The sequence below is a fragment of the Leptonychotes weddellii genome, chromosome 10 (assembly GCF_054177405.1).
Source record: "Leptonychotes weddellii isolate Sample4059 chromosome 10, ASM5417740v2, whole genome shotgun sequence".
NCBI lineage: Eukaryota > Metazoa > Chordata > Mammalia > Carnivora > Phocidae > Leptonychotes > Leptonychotes weddellii.
The window spans coordinates 18927794-18945283 of NC_138378.1; the positions used below are offsets into that span (position 1 = coordinate 18927794).

Genomic DNA, 17490 nt, shown 5'->3' on the forward strand with positions numbered 1-17490 from the left:
AAAAAAAAATTGTAAAAGAAAAAAAAAAATGTTCTTCTACTTCTACTGTCTTCTGGATTTCATCATTTCTGTGGAGAACAATCTGTCAGTCTTACTGCTCCGTTACTTTTAAGATTTTTCTTCTTAGTTTCAGTTTATAACAGTTCTACTGTGATATGTCTGTTTTTGTCTTTGTACCGCCAACCTGGGTTTGCTGAGCTTCTTGAATCTGTGGGGTTGATCTCTTTCATGTGTTTGGACATTTCTCAGCCGTTTGTCCCCCAACAGCAGCCTTCTCCCAGAAGCCGTGTAGTTTGAGATCTCTAAAAACTGCAGGTTTGTCCCACCTCAACCCCACATAACCACATTTTAAAAGCATTATGGTTTCTCTTTCCTCAGTGACAGCCCTCGGCCTGGGCCACACTGTAATCCTGAGCTCATGCGAGGGTCGGCAAATGCAGCAAGGGCAATAAAATAAAATAAATAGTAAAATTAAAAAAAAAAAAAAGAAACAGCTATCGACTGTTGACTCACTGAACATTCACCCCTGGCTAGAGTATTCATCCACCTAGTCCTTGTTGCTTCCACAACTACTTATGCTTTAAGGAATTATTTTTGTAATTTATCTGGCTTTTTCTAGTTGTCAGCAAGAGTATTAGCCTGCCAATACCCTACCATATCCAACTTCAAGGTAGAGGGGGCCCGATGTTTTTGAGTGCTTGTCATGTGCCAGATGCCCTTCTGGGTTCAAGGTATAGGATTGCCCAGTCTAAAGTAACTTAAGACAGATGGATACAAAATCATGCAGCTTACGATGTTCCATAATAGCGGTGTGCACAGTGGTGAATGTGAAACAGGACAAAGGAGGTGAATGTGAAGGAGCGCCACCTGCTTGGGAAATTGCAAATTTTGTCATTTTACGTGGCTGTAGTTTCAGGTGGAAGGAGTGAAGCCCTGAGAGCTGAGGTTGCTGAGATAGGCAGGAGCCTGATGGCCAAGAGCCCCACATGCCATGGTGAATAGGTGGGCTAGGGAGTGCAGTTGAAGAATTTTAAGCAGCAAAGAGTGATCAGGTTTTTGTTTTAGAAAGATTACTTACATGTCATTGTGGAATGTGGATCCAAGAAGGGCAAGCACACGAGACCAGGGGCCCTCGAGGAAACAATTACAGCCAGTCCAACAATAAATAGATGGTTATCGTCACCAACAGATTTGAAAGATGTTGAAGGGGTAGAATTGATGAAATTTAAGAGAATGGTGGCATTAAGAGGGAGGTGGGAGAAAGAGAGGCTAAGGTTTCTAGCTCAGGTGAAGGCCGTAAATCACCAAGGGGGCACCGACAAGCCAGCAGAGTTCAGTCTGGGATGGATTGTGTGTTCCCACTTCATTGGCTCTATTGCAGTTTGTGTTGTACAATCTGAGAGCATAGTTCAGGGGGGCCCCAGGTCGTCGTCTTGAAAGTCCTGAGATGAATAAGAGAGATGTAGGGCCCCAGGCCATTGCCTTCACTCCAGCTTCAACCAGACCCTCTGATTTATTCTACCTTGTGTGCTGGGCTTCCACTTAAACATTTTATTTGAAATAAGTTTTCCATGCTAAAAGAAGAAAAAACAATTTACTAACAGTTTTTCCTTCCTCATTCATCTGCCCATTTTAGATCTCTGTTTAGAGTTGTTCATTTGAATGGAATCCTTTCTCAAGTATCTTCCTTGGGAGGGTGTGTGGGTAATGCCCTCTCTGAATCCTTGCTCTTGTTCTTGCAGTCTGACTGGTGACTGCTTGCCTGTATATAGGGTTTGGGGGCCACAGTCCTTTCTTTGCAGTCCGTAGATGCTATTCCATCGTTTTCTGGTGTCCCTTGTTGCATATGAGAAAGCCAGAGCCAGTCTTCTAAGTTGTTTGTTTCTTCCTGAAAGCATGTATAATTTTCCTCTGTCTCTTTTAGCATACAGGAATTTTACCAGAGTGTGACTAGGTGTGTGTCCTTCTGTCTTTTCAGTCTCCAGATAAATCTTTCTGCAGCTCAGGGAAATGTTTCAGTTGTTTATTTGCTCTGGCTCCTCCATCTGGTCCTTTCTCTCCTTCCAGAATTCCCAGCTATTTACGTGTTGCTTTTCCAAGTCTCACGAGTTCCGTCTCTTTGTAGTTCTGTTCTGGGTTTTAAAATAGCTCTACTTGATCTTCCAGGCCACTGATTGGATCTCAGTAATTAACCATCTTTTTAAAAAAAAATCCCATCAATTGAGCTTTTTCGGTGTGGAAAATCATGTTTTTAAAATTCTAAAAGATATCATTCGCCTTGTGATCAAACTTTTTTATTGCTCTTATTATTTTTCAAATTCTCGTCTGTCTCCCTTAGTAGTTCTGTTAGTCTAAGACTCACCACCTCAGACTGCTGGGTCCCATTAAGTGGCTGTCTTCCTTCCCTTCTGTTGTTCCAACTACAGTACCTCAGGCAGGGGACAGCACAGCAGCCTCTGGGTCATTCGTGTGTGAGCCAGTGCCAGTGGGAAGGCAGTAATCCCTGGCCGAGCCTTCTGGCGTCAATAGCTTGAGAAAGGGCAGATTTGAGCTTTCTTCCTTTCATAGCTTCTGGGGGGTGGTCACAGAGACCAAGAGATATCCCCCCAACAAGCCTCACAGTGACCAATATTGCCCTTCCTTGCAGAAGATCATGGGGCTCTGTGGACCAGACTCTCTCCAGGGTTTTAGAGCCTGATTGTTGCCCTGGAGCCCTCTCCTGACCCAGGAGGAAAATCCGGCACAGACTGTCTCTCTCTGGGCTGAGCAGATCTTGCCCACACTCACCAGGCACCACTTGCCTGCCAGCCCTGTAGTCAGTGGGGCTCTGGAGGGTTCATTGGATTGGGGACAGGAAGGGGCATCATCTGTTCAGAAGCCCCCAGTAAGTTGAGCCCAGAGAGAGAGAGAGAGATTGGGAGAGACAGACAGACTGACAGACCCCACCAGCCTAGACAATCTCTAACCTCCCTCCAGTGCCAACATTTTATGATTGTACGTGTTTATGGTCTCCAGCTTCAACTCAGTCCTCAGTACCCTTGGGCCACACTTTTATGTCTTCCCAGCATGCTCTGCTTCCCCAAAGGGAATATTTGAGACTTTTATTTCTCTCCTCAAGCCCTCTGTTTACCCCGCCCTCCCCCTTCTTGTTCACTGTCAGCCTATGACTTTGAATTTCTCCTCACAGAGAAAAGAGACTCTCTGGTATTAAGTTGCTCAGTTCGTTCGCTCACCTATAAACCTGTCTCCTTTCACTGCCTGCCTGCTGTCCATCTTTCCATCCTGCTGGACTCTCTCTTCTCCTATGATTTCTGTGATGGTGTGCGCTCCTGGTTTTCCCCTTTCTCTGGCTACTCGCTTCTGTTTTGTTCCGCTCTCCATCTCACCCACCTCTGACTCTTCTTCCATATCACTGGCTGCCAGGGGGTGTTCTCGGTGCGTAAAGTTGATCCTATAACTTCCGCTTAAAACCTCTCCATGACAGGAACAGGTGATAGAAGTCAAAATAGAGGTTACCACTGGGCAGGGGAAGCAGGAATCAACTGTAAAATGGCTTGAGGGAGCTGGAAATATTCTTTGTCTTGTTTTGGGTGGTGGTTATATAGATCTCTACATCACAAAAACCCACTGAGCTGTACATTAAGACTAGTGTATTTTACTCTATAAATGTTATACGTCAACTTGAAAAAGATAAAACTGGGGTGCCTGCGTGGCTCAGTCAGTTAAACGTCTGCCTTCAGCTCAGGTCATGATCCCAGGGTTCTGGGATCGAGTTCGGAGTTGGGCTCCCTGCTCAGTGGGGGGCCTGCTTCTCCCTCTGCCTCTGCCCCTCCCCCCACTCTTGCATGTGCATGCGCTCTCTCTCTCTCTCTCTCTCTCATAAATAAAATCTTAAAAGAAAAAGAAAAAGGCATAACCTTCAGTGGCTCTCCATTACTACCACAGGTTAAGATCCAAACTCGTTAGCATAGCCCACAGATTCCTGTTATTCCTCCCTCAAGTCTGGCTCAAGCCTCTTCCTCCTGTGAAACCTAGCCTGGCTTTCCCAGGCTTCTGACGCATGGGTCTCCCACACTCACTCAGGACCGTGAGCACAGGCCCGTCCCCCATTCTTAGCAGCCTGTGTTGGAACTGTCCAGCTGCTTCCCTCAGTAGACCGGGGCCCCCTCAGAAGAGCAGCCACCTCTCTTCAGTTCCATTGCTCCTCTAGCACCTTGTGCAGTGACTGACACATAGGCCCCCACTAAATGTCTGTTGATTGAATGACTGCAGGTCCACTTTGAATTTGCTTTGAGCCTTGACCTTTACTGAAAAGTGTTCTTCCTCCGGCCTGCAGGATGCTTCCTCAGTGAGACTACTGCACAATGGCAGTGTTCGATACTCCTGAGGAGGCCTTCGGTGCCTTACGCCCAGTCTGTGTTCAGCTCACAAAGACCCAGACGGTGGAGACCGTGGAGCACCTGCAGGCGAGGTTACAAGCTGTGAGTGACTCCGCCCTTCAGGAGCTTCAGCAGTACATCCTCTTCCCTTTGCGATTTACGCTGAAGACTCCGGGTCCCAAGAGAGAGCGTTTGATCCAGAGCGTGGTGGAATGCCTCACGTTTGTCCTCTCTTCAACATGTGTGAAGGAACAAGAACTTCTCCAGGAGCTCTTTTCGGAACTCTCTGCCTGTCTGTATTCGCCCAACTCCCAAAAACCCGCAGCTGTGTCCGAGGAGTTGAAATTGGCTGTGATCCGTGGCCTCAGCACGTTAATGCACTCGGCTTATGGGGACATCATCCTGGCTTTTTATGAGCCCTCCATCCTGCCTCGTTTAGGATTTGCTGTATCTTTACTGTTGAACCTAGCAGAACAGGAGAAATCAAAGCAAATTAAAATTGCTGCCTTAAAATGTTTACAGGTTCTACTCTTACAGTGTGACTGTCAGGACCATCCGAGGTCCTTGGGTGAGCTTGAGCAGAAGCAGCTGGGGGATTTGTTTGCTTCTTTTTTACCTGGAATCTCAATGGCACTGACCAGGGTGATCACAGGAGACTTTAAACAAGGGCACAGCATTGTCGTGTCTTCCCTAAAAATCTTTTACGAGACAGTGAGTTTCATTATGGCTGATGAGCAGCTCGAAAGGATCTCAGAGGTCCAACCAAAGCCTGCAGTGGAGCATAGAGTCGCAGAGCTGATGGTTCACAGGGAAGCCAAGTGGGTAAAAAACACCAGTGACAAACTGACTCTCCTTCTTAAAAAGATCATTGAGTGTGTTTCAGTCCACCCACACTGGAAGGTCAGGCTGGCACTGATAGAACTCATCGAGGCCCTTCTTTTGAAGTGCGGTCAGTCCCTGGTTGGTTCGGCTGGACCCCTTCTGAAGGCTTTGGTGGGTCTAGTAAATGATGAGAGTCCTGAAGTCCAAGCCCAGTGCAATAAAGTTCTGAGACATTTTGCAGATCAGAAAGTAGTGGTTGGCAACAGAGCCTTTGCTGACATCTTGTCAGAAAACCTGCATTCCCTCGCCACGTCTCTTCCCCGCTTCATGAACTCCCAGGACGATCAGGGCAAATTCTCTACTCTCTCCCTGTTACTCGGTTATCTGAAACTCTTGGGCCCCAAAGTGAACTTTGTCCTCCACTCTGTGGCCCATCTTCAGCGCCTTTCCAAAGCGCTCATCCAAGTGCTAGAATTGGATGTGACTGACATCAAAGTCGTCGAAGAGCGGTGCTGGAATTCTGGTCACCTGAGCGCTTCTCCGGAGACTGCGGCTCCGCAGCCGTGGAGCCCAATGCAGAGGAGATATTTCCGCTTCTTCGCCGATGAGAGGCTTTTCCTGCTCTTGCAGCAGGTGTGTCAGCTTCTTGGTTTTTATGGGGACCTCTATTTGCTCGTAGATCACTTTATGGAGCTGTACCACGAATCTGTGGTTTACCGGAAGCAAGCTGCCATGATCCTGAATGAGCTGGTTGTGGGGGCTGCTGGGCTGGAGGTGGAGAATCTTCATGAAAACCATATTAAGACAAGCCCCGAGGACCTGAGGGAGATTGTGACATCTATACTGGAAGAATACACAAGCCAAGAAAACTGGTATTTGATCACTTGTATCGAATCTGAAGAAGTGGAAGAGGAGCTAACAATGAAGCGGTCAGGCCTCCAGGCCATTACATGTGGTGCACACACCTGCCAAGTTACATCTTTTTCAGCCTTCTCAAAGCCGAGTCCCACTATCTGCTCCATGAACAGCAACATCTGGCAAATATGCATCCAGTTGGAAGGGATTGGCCGCTTTGCGTACGCACTAGGAAAAGACTTTCGTTTGCTTTTGATGTCAGCCCTCTATCCAGTACTGGAGAAGGCTGGGGACCAAACCCTGCTCATTAGTCAGGCAGCTACCAGCGCCATGATGGACATTTGCCATGCTTGTGGCTACGACTCTGTGCAGCACCTGATCAATCAAAATTCGGACTATTTGGTGAATGGGATCTCTTTAAATCTGCGTCATCTGTCTCTGCACCCCCATACCCCAAAGGTCTTGGAAGTCATGCTGTGGAACTCAGACGCTAGCCTGCTTCCTTTGGTGGCAGATGTGGTTCAGGATGTCTTGGCCACTCTGGATCAATTTTATGATAAGAGAGCGACTTCCTTTGTCGGTGTCCTGCATGCCCTGCTGGCAGCATTAGGTACATTCAGAGCCCTTTTTAATGCTAATTTCGGGGAAGGCCTAGTATCCTTGTTTGCCTAATCTTATCTTTTGTTTGTGTGTGGTTATGCTATGGAGGACATTATTTGAATAGTTGTTGGTCCAGTCCTACATGTTATGCCAGGGTTCCACTGCTTTTTATATATATATATACACATAGATATATATAAAATATATGTGTATATTATATATATCTCATAGATGTTATTAATATGTATGTTAATATATAGTAATATGTAATGTATTTTAATATATACATATATGTAATTTTAATAACACACATATATATACACACATACATACTCTTAATAACCTCTATCATATATTGAGCTCCTGCTCTGTGTCAGGGACATAAACCCTGCAGACTAAATGTAAACATCATTTTTATTTTACAGAAAAGAAAAACTAAGGCTCAGTGAGACTGACTTAGCCAGGGTCACACAGGCAATAAAGAGTAAAGTCAGGATTTATGACAGTTTTGTTCTTTTCAGTAAACCAGACTGTTTCTGACAGTACGTGGGGTTAGCAGTATCTGTGCTAATGGAGAACAGGAATAACAGGAATTACTCAGTCCACAGATGCGCTAGAGCATTACTGTCCACTAGAACTTTCTGTGATGATGGAAATATTCTATATATGTTCTGTCCATTACAGTAGCCACTAGGTACATGTGGCTAGTGTCGCTGAGGCACTGAATTCTTTATTGTAACTTAAATAGCCACATGTAGCTCGTGACTACCATACTGGACAGAGGTCTAGAAACTTTCTTTTAACCTTTGAATTGTATGAGGTGGTTTGAGTTTCTCTCCTTCCTTTTGTCCTGTTGGGTATCTATTGGAGGTGTTCATAACCATTAAAATGGCAAAGTTTTGGACAATAAGAAAAAGAATCTCTCAATTAGATTGTCTTTGAATGAAAAAATAACGAGCTGTATACTTGAGTCCCTTTTATCCAAAGACCATATCTCTAGTATTTATCTCAGCCCACTAGCCTCCATGGTAGGTGAAAATGTCACTGACCTCATTTTGTCAGCCCAGAAATCCAGGATTTCTTACATGTAAGAAAGTTTGCCACAGCAAGGAGGGTGGCTGGAACAGAGACCCTCGTCTGCCCTGTACCTGATACCATTTCCAGTGTTCATTCATTCATTCATGAACATTCGCATGCCATCTAAATGTTTTTTTATTCGTTCGTTTAATAAAGAGTAGCTGCCGTGTGTCAGACACTGCTTAGTAATCAGGATATAGCAGTGAGCAAGATGAATAAACTCTTCAACTTTCTTGCTCCTGCAAAGGAGATGACAAGTAAATCATTAAACAAGTTCATTTTAGAGTCTAATAAGCACTCTGAAGAAAACAGACAACCTGATGCAAGAGAGGAACAGGGTAGGATACTTTAAGTAGAGTGATCAGGGAGGGCTTCTCTGAGGAAGCAACACTAGAGCTGAGACCTGAAGGCTGAGAAGGGCCCCTCGGTATGTGTGGAGCTGTCCTACCCTTCTTATGTTTTTTTAAGAACCTTCGGGCAAAAGAAACAGGTGCAGAGCCTGGGAGAGAGGCCATTGTGGAGAGAGTAGTATGAGATAAAGCTGGTAGGTGAGGCGAGGATAAACCCCACATGGTCTTGTAGACCAACGGAGGGAGTTTGGATTTTATTTTGCAACCACTCGGAAGTCTGTGGACTGGACTAGTTGCTGGGATGTCAGCAGTGACCAAGAAGGACTGGACCCCTGCCCTCGCAGCAGCACTGCTGAGCCTGGCTCATGGCTTCCATGGTCTGAAGCTAGCCCAGACTTCCACCTTTAGTGCTTTGGGGAACTAGACTACATTGTCAGTTTGAGATTTTAAAACTATATTGAGAAAAGGCCTATTAAATATATCCTCTCAGGAGATAATCTCAGTTGGGGCCTTGAAAAATGAATTGTCTTGGGTTGCTGATGTCTTTGGTCACCTTGAAAGGAGAAACCCTGTGTAGCGCTTTATCTTTATTTTTTTTAATTGAAGCGGAAGAGGAAGGGTCTCCACTGTAGAGAGAAAAACGAGGATGATTAACATTGACTTGAGGGCATCCTACGGAAAGAAGCAAAATGGGGGATGGCTTTCCTGAAAGTGTTGAAATCACCCCAAATATATTTGCATTTGAAATGGTGAGCCACACTGAAGTAGAGTTGGTCAGTCGTTCACGAATCAGAGTAGCACTGCGTGCTGCCGTTTGTTTGTCTTTGAGTTGTCTAACTGATGGCCACTCTCTCATTTTTTATTTTATTTTGAGAGAGAGAGAGAAGGGGGGAGGGGCAGAGGTAGAGGGCAGACTCCCCACAGATGTTCGATCTCACGATCCCTGAGATCTTGACCTCACTGATGGCCACTCTTTTAAGATGGGAATGGAACTGTGGTCTCAGAGAACCTCTAAAAAGTCTTCAAAGGACCCAGCACATGTTTTAGAAAATGGAGTTACCATAAATACCAGTGTTCCACAGCCATTGGCTGAAAAGCATTAGGTGCCACAGTGAGGGCAAGAACTATCAGTTCAGTTACTGCTGAGCACCACCTACCAGTTGGCTGATGACTCATAGCAACAAGAGTAGGGTAGCTTTAAAAGTAAGAAAGAGTCCATGCCATGCACCTTAGCACTGAGAGCCTGTGCCACATCCATACGTGGAGGGCTGCCACCTCGTTTTCATGGCTGCGTAGGATTCTGTTGTGTGGCTGCACACAATTTACTTAAATGGTCCTTTCTTGGAGATTTTGGTTGTTTCCATTCTTTTGCCACCACCACAAAAAAAAAAATTGCTGCAATGAGTATCTTTATAGGTCATTTTGAACATGTCTGAGTATATCAATAGGGTAAATTCCTAGGGAGGAGTATTGGCTTAGAGGACAGTACATTTAATCTGGGGGTTTTTTATTTGTGTTTTTGTTTGTTTGTTTGTTTTAAGTAATCTCTATACCCAGTGTGGGGCTCGAACTCACAACCCCAAGATCAAGAGTCACATGTTCCACTGAGTGAGCCAGCCAGGCACCCCACATTTAAGTTTTGGATGGAGAGTTTCAAACTGCTCTCCAAAGAGGTTGCACCAATTTAAACTCCTGTCAGCGGTGTAGCAGAGTGCTGATTTTGCCACCCCCTCATCACCATATTCCCGAGCTTTTTGCTAATCCTTGCTTATCCAATAGGAGAAAAATAGCACCTTATTATAGTTTAATTTACATTAAGAGTGAGACTGAGTTCTTTTCATGTTTAAAAGCCATTTTTGTAAGCAAGGACTTTAGTGTCTGGTACTAGCCTAAATGTAGAAATGTAGGAATCACATATCTTCTTTGAGCATTGTAAATGCTAAGTCCTGATTTTAACTTGTTGGGAATGCAATCCCTTGGAGTATACTAGGGCCTGACTTATGTGTGGGGACGGGGCATTGAGGAAATGGCATAATTGATCCCCTACATGTAGAACCTCTAGGTTCTGGAATGAAGACTGTCACCCAGCATTTGCTCTCTGCGGTTCCCATTGGCCTGGCCCTGGCATCTCCCATCTGCTGTTGCTCCAGCTCTGCGCACGTGCTCCTTGATAGAAAGGAGATTAGCAGGTGCGAAAGGTTATCAGAGGCATTTTTCCTGCTGTCTGTAAAAGAATGAAAATTCACACTGGGGTTTTCTGGGATTTTTTTTTATTGTTGTTTCTTTAAGTGTTAAGAGCCTTTTTTGAAATGAAGCCCTAGGGGAAACCCAGTATACAAAAATAGCTGAAATCAGAGCTGCTGGGTTAGAGAGGAGTTAGACGCCCTGGGCCCACTCCTTTAGCATGTTGTCTCTTGGGGCCCTCCCTGTTGTGGCCCCGAGACATTCCTGCAGAACCGTTAGGGTTCCTCAAGGCACAGTTTGAAAGCCACTGGTTCAGTGATGTTTAAGGCTTATTCTGTGGTGACACATCAGAAATACTGGAGCATCCTGAAGAAGGAAAAGCTTTGGAGAGAATATGTCAGCCTTTTCTATCAGAAATACAGATGTGAGGGTCTGTGTCCATTCCAAGACTCTATAGAGCCTGTCTTCTTCTAATGAAGAGTGCATCCTGTACTCAGAATTTTGTCACTTGTATGTATTCTCTTGCATATTTTCTCATTCAGCATATATTTGAGCACCCACTCCATGCTGGGCTTGTTGGATTCCAGTGGCAATCAGTGGAGCAGAGTCTAGTGGGAGATTCAGACACTAAACAGTACGCTCAAGATAAATGTAATTATAAATCATGATGAGTTGATATGAAAGGAAAGAAGATAGTACTATATAAGAAAGCCTATAGGGACCTAAATTGGATTGGGAAGTCAAGGGATGGCTTTACCAGGCAAGTTCTATGTGTACTGAGACATGAAAGGTGAATTGGAATTAGCCAGATGTGATGTCATGAGGAAGGTACTCCAGACAACAAGAACAGCATATGCAAAACATTCTGAGGTCGGAAAACACCTGCCACATTGGAGGAATGGGAAGATGCTCGGTTCACGGGCAACTGGGAGGAGATGGAAGATGAGGTTGGAGAGACGGAGGGACCAAATTGTGTGGGGCCACGCAGGCCATGGCAAAGAGGTTATTCTACCTCTAGAGTACTAATGCCTATTGTCAATGACCGTGGTGATCATTATAACACTTTATTTTTAGCCCAGTGGTTCCCAGACGCAGGTGATCTCGGGCAACCCCAAGAGCAGAGTGCAGGGGAGGAGGGAAGTCATTTGAGCCAAGGACCAGCAGCTCCTGAGAAAGGACTTGAGAATACCACCACAGCAGAAGACATTGAACAATTTTTGCTGAACTACCTCAAAGAAAAGGATGTGGCAGATGGAAATGTCTCAGATTTTGATAATGAAGAAGGTAACTGTTTATTTTGGCTTAGCCAGTTTTTTTCTTTTTGAAGCAGATTATTATGAGAATGAGATCTCATTACAGAAAGTTTGGAAATCAGAAAAGTCAGTCATGACCCTACCATGCTCAACAGAAGCAACTTCATTTTTTTGTGCCATCTTATCCCATTCTTTCCTGTTGCAGACCTGTTTATATATGGTCACAGCCACAGCTTAAATGCATTATACCCTTTTTGCACTTAGTTATATAATCAGCAACTCTCCACGTTGCTATAGAGTTTTCATAATTAATGTTTTAATAGCTGCTACTAAGTATCCATTCCCCTGTGGGACGTTCGGGTTGCTTCTAGCTTTTCACTCTAATAAACAGTGTGGCAGTGGATGATTCTGTGCACGTGACCTTTTACCTTTTTTTTGCATATTTCTTTAATAAATCCCAGAAGTGGGATTTCTGGGTCAAGGATATGAACATTATTTTATGCTTGCCAAATTGCCTTTCAGAAAGGTTGTGTCAATTTATACCTTCCCTTCAGCAGCGTGGGATTAACACTGGTTGTACCACAACCTTGCCAACATTGGCCATTTACGAGTTTCACTTCTTGCTAGATTAATAGGTGAAAGATGGTTCTTGATATTTGACTTTGCATTTCTTTGATTACAGGCAAGGTCGAACATTTTCCTATATGTTCCTTTCCTGACAATTTTTTTCTTGTTCCCATTGTCTATTCATATGCTTTGTCCCTTTATTTATTGGCAGGAGGAGATTTCAATGTTTTTCTTACCTATTTATATGATAAAGGAGAAGGGAGTTCAGGCTGGTTGAAGCTCTGGCCGGTTGTTTTATTCACAAGCTCAATCTGGAGCTTCAGGTCACGGAACGATTAATAAATTGTTAGAATCTCCTCTGCAAATATAAAATGCCAAGTCATAATGAGCTTGGTGGTCTCAGAACTATCCTAAATCGAACCGAGTCCCAAATTAGTTTGTTAGGTTGGAATTGAGCAGGATTCTTTTTCTTTTTTGGTGGTCTCCACTCCAAGATTCCCGTGAAGTGAAACCAGTACTTCCAGGATAACAGGAAATAGTGGTTCGATGCAACTAACTACCGCCAGTTCCTGCGGTGTGTCAGGGAATTATCACAGAGCCCGGGTAATGATTTATGCGGAACGGAGTCATTGCCCTCCCCGAGGACAGTTTTCTGATCAGAAGTCTATTATCAGGCCTTTTCTTCTCAGTTTTATTTCTTAAGCCAACCCAATCTTTCTTTTCCTGACCTGCATCCCACACCAAAACCCGGAAACCCAGAGGGAGGGGAGGCATCATGATCCCTCGTAATCCAGATTTGCCATTTTTGTTTGAAATTCTAGCATTGTCTGTGAATCCATTCTTTCACGATTAGGATCTTCTGGTTCTAGTTGATGTTGGCTAGGAGCAGACTGAATGAATCAACCTTTCTCCCAGTAATGGAAGAATCCACATCCCTCAAATAACATTGTGCAATAGGTAAATTTCAAACAACAAATCCTCTGGGAAGAAAAGCACAGCCTTCTCATTCTTATAATTATCATTCATCAAGTACACACCACACACTTGGCATTATAAAGAATGTTTGGCTTGATGTTGGTTTGACATGTGTTTTTTGTTTTAGCCACGACGAAAGCACCTCATGTATCTGAGGTCCCTTTCTCCAAGAAATCCAAGCACTCTACAAATGCATTTTCATTTATCTTGTCAGCATCTGGTAGAGACAGGTGTGGCCTCTGCTATAAGATTCTGTTTTTTTCCAGCAGAGGAAACAGAAATGGGAAAAAGTGAAGCGAACAACGTCCAGCTCAGTGGAAATGAGCATAGCTAGTAATGGTGGCTTGGTGAGGGGGGGATGGTACGGAACTGGGGGCTGTAAGTACATAGAGGAAAATTTTTCAGGGTAGGGATTTTGGCCTGGGTTTCATGCAACTCTCAGGTCTTTTTGTTGTTGTTTTAATTTACAAATTTATGCCTATCATGCGCAACACAGCACTCTAGGCAGTGAAAGAATGCTAATAGTTGGTGACATTCATCTTATTTGGCTGTCAACAAGCAAATGAGGTGTGTGTGCTTTGTACCTTTTTTCCAAATGAAGTAATGTAGGATGAGAGGGTTGCTAATACGTGTGCAGGCAGGACTTGAACTGACCTCCTTTGACCAAACCCATCCCTGTGTATTGCGCCAAGCTGCCCCACTGGTATCTCATGCAGACATCCTTAAGGCCTGATCTTGGCCATCGAAAGATCTCACAGGCTGGTGGAGGAGACACATGAGCCTTTTAGTCAAAGAATGAACCAAGAAGAGAGAAAGGGTAAAGGTCAGGGCAGAGGCCAGCCAGGGAGCTGCCCAGCCTCAGGGCTCCAAATTAGAATGTTGCCCTCTTACGTTTTTATTTGAAATATTTATTAATGGAAATTTAGAAAAGACCGAAGGTATAGGAAAAAAAATCAAAATCCCGTATGATCTCATGACCCCATCTCTGTTAGTATTTCGTTGTCCTTCCTGCTATGCAAAAAATATACATAATAGTGCTCCCACTGTGTATGCAGTTTTATTATGTACTGCTTTTCTCCTTTTAACACAATATTCTTTCATAAACATTTTCCCTTGTTAAAGCCCTCAGTAAACACAAATTTGGGGGCCCTCATGATACGTCATAATTATTTCCCCTTGAGTGGCCACAGTGGCCATGGAGGGGTTCTCCCCCCCACCAAACCCCCCAGTTTTTAGTTGTTATAGTTAATGCTCTGGTGAATATCTTGACTCATAGCTTGACCCAAATTTTATACGGTTTCCTTAGGATCAGTTCCTAGACATTTTCCCTTGTAAATGCTGTTCCTGCGTCTGAGGTTGGGAGATCATGTCGAAGTGGGGCATCTCTCATAAAACACTGTCCCCAGTTACGCTTTTTTTCCAGAGGAGCAGTCAGACCCTCCGAAGGTAGACGACAGTGACACTGGTCCCGATGTGGAGCCGCCGCTGCCAGTGCAGATCCAGATAGCCACAGATGTGATGGAACGCTGCATCCACCTGTCGTCAGATAAAGATCTGAAAATCCGCTTGAAGGTCAGTGTGCAGCCCCTTCCCTGCATTTGCGTGGCAGCAGGACTCCGGGTCGCTCTGGCTGGCAGTGCCTGCATGGATGGGCAAGAGGCTGCCCTTATCTCCTGGTCCATGTGGGGTGGCCAGGAGAAAGCATCGGGAAGACGTTATCTGTGGGATGACAGCCTTACGTCCTTCTGTATCAGCTCAGATGCCAAAAGGGAGCCAATTCCCCTTTGTGGAATTAAAAAAACACCAAGTTTTGGACATCCATTGACTCTCCAAGGGAAAGAAAGTCCTGTGCTTTGGACAGGATATCGTTTCCTGAAGTGACTTAATGTGGGAGGCAGGTTTTAATCCTTGGAAGCCGTCATTCTTCCAAGACTGACTCCGGCCCCCATCTCTGTTTCTCTTTCCATGTTCATCCCCAGAAAAACACCCACAGTTCTTAATTGTACTTCCTCATTTGCTGGCAGTTTCCCAAGAGCATCCCCGTCAGCAAGGACTTAAACTGTGTGATAGTGAAACTGGGCAGCAGGGCAGCCGGGCGTGGGGACAGGGCTTTCAGCATCACCTGGGAGAAGCTCTCACAGGGAAGGGCCTGGTCCTTCCCACTCCCAAGCAGGTGTGAGAAACACAGCTGCCTCGGTGAGTTACTGCTAGTGATGAGAGCATGCTGCCGTGCTTGGGGTGGTGGGCTAAGAAACCCCAATCCAGGATCATCTCAGATCTCAGGGTCTGTGCTTTGTGGAACTTGTTTCGTTTCCCCAGAGACACTTCCTAGCATTCATCTCTTGTTGCATTCAGCAAGTACTCTCTGAGTGCCTGCTATTTGCAAGGCTTGATTGTAGATGTCCGGGTGATACATGAGCCGAGTGTCTTCCCTTTTATGGAGGCTCTGTAGCAGCTGTGTCCATATGTGTCCAATGACCGTAGTCATTGAGATCACCAGTGTTGGGAGTCAGACCTACATACCTGAATTCACATCCTGGCTCTGCCTCTCTGACCTTGAGCAAGTTACTTCACCTTTTGAAGCTTCTGCTTTTTCTGTAAAATGGATGTGATGGTACCTGCCTCGCTGGGTTGGTGATTATAAATATGAAACAGTTTGCATCAGGCATGGCGCACACACATTCACTCGTTCATTCACCCAGTGTTTATTGTGGACTGCTGCAGGTCAGGCAGAGGGTGTACAGAAGGAAGTGAAGCAGGCATCCCTGTCTTCGTGGAACTTCCTATCTCTCGTGGGGAAATATACAAACACACACCTAGAAGGTGAAGAAATCTCTGAAGATAATAAGCAGGTTCTGTGATAGAAGATCGTAATTCACCCATCCAGTGAATGTGCATTAGGAGCCGACGCTATACCAAACCCTGTTGAAGAAGACAGAGCTTATGCCCTGATTTCGGCTAGGTTGCTGGGGGAGGCCTCTCCCAAGGTGGTGATACTCGAGCCAAGACTTAAAGGCTGCGAAGGAGCAAGCCATACGAAGGGGCAAAAGCAAGGAGAGGAATGTCTTAGGCAGAAGGAGGAAATGTCTGTCTTGGAATCGGTGGCATCTGACGTACCTTGCCCAGGTAGTGACAGAACTCCCACGCCAAGCCAGTGATAACAGCGCCGTTTCCGCTGGCTTGCTCTGCTGTCTGCTACGTGCCGAGGTTTCTCTTCCTCTCCTGCCTGCCTGTTCCCCTCACGGGCGGGCCCTCTTTGGTTCTTTGTTGCTCTTCCGGTCTCGGTGTGACCAGCACACAGTAGACGTCCAGCAGGGTTTACTGCTCGATTAGCAGACCTCGCCCTATCTGACTCAGCCGTGTACCTCCCCTGCTCTGTGAGGGCCGGCCCGTCTCTGGGAGGAGAGGCCCGCTGGTCATCGTCGTGACCCCTGCCAGTGACACCGAGGCCGGCCAGTCGTCTCCCTCTGAACTGCAGATCAGGACATGTGTTCTCGGGGAGGGTGAAAAATCCAGTTTACATCTGGGCCACTCCGAACCTTTCTTCCGAGATGGACCTGTAGCTCGGCTACTTGGCTTCTCCATGTAGAAGAAAGAGAACATGACCTCACCCAGCCTCTCAGCGTCCTCCCCTCCCTAGCTCCTGTCTCAGCCAGTGCTGCCTACATCTGTTTGGTGGCTAAGCCTGACTCCAGACAGCCCCTTTGGATACCTCTCTTCATTGCCCCGATATCGGGGGGCCGTCAGCAGCTACACACCTCATATACACATTCCAGTATATACATACCTCCAGGACAGACCTCAGACCCCTTCAGCCCTCCACTGCCACCCTGTGGCTGCATCCCTGTCCTCTCCTGCGGGCACGTGCCTGCTTCCTAAAGGGCCTGCTCCTGTCTCTCTCCTGCTGCAGGCCCCTCCCCCACTCAGCAGCCAGAATGATCTTTTTCAAACACGAATTGTATCATGGCACTTTCCTGCTTAAACCATTCTGATGGCTCCCCACTGCACTTAGTACAAAATAAAAAATTCTAACGTGACACCGTCACGGTCTAGTTCCTCTTCCCCCTCCTGTGTCACGCTACACGTGGCCCTGCTTCAGTTCCCTGAGCCCTGCAAGCCCTCCCTCCTCTGGGTCCTGGTTGCCGTTTCCACCTCTAGGAACTTCCAGGAACACTCTTCCACGCTTCCTGTGACTAACTCCTACTCTGCTGAAATCACATCCTCTCTTTCAGGTCTTGGATGTGCTGGATTTGTGTGTGGTTGTTCTACAGTCCCACAAGAACCAGCTCCTTCCCTTGGCTCATCGGGCCTGGCCCTCACTCGTGCACCGACTCATCAACGACGACCCCCTGGTGGTGCTCAGAGCTTTCAAGGTACTGTGCAGACACCCCACCACTGCCGCGTGGGTGGGGGCAGCCGGCACAGAGG

The 17490-nt window shown here is 45.9% G+C and overlaps 1 protein-coding gene across 3 annotated transcripts in view; it reads left to right on the top strand.

Moving 5' to 3' along the window:
• Positions 1 to 17490, top strand: part of TTI1 (TELO2 interacting protein 1) — a 44290-nt gene that overhangs the window by 11079 nt on the left and 15721 nt on the right. For all 3 annotated transcript variants that reach the window (XM_006749707.3, XM_031020969.2, XM_081832798.1), the window contains exons 2-5: positions 4337 to 6666; positions 11342 to 11551; positions 14486 to 14634; positions 17295 to 17435. In XM_006749707.3, coding sequence (XP_006749770.1) covers positions 4365 to 6666; positions 11342 to 11551; positions 14486 to 14634; positions 17295 to 17435 — 2802 coding nt within the window. In that variant the 5' untranslated portion in view covers positions 4337 to 4364. The remainder of the gene's footprint in view (positions 1 to 4336; positions 6667 to 11341; positions 11552 to 14485; positions 14635 to 17294; positions 17436 to 17490) is intronic.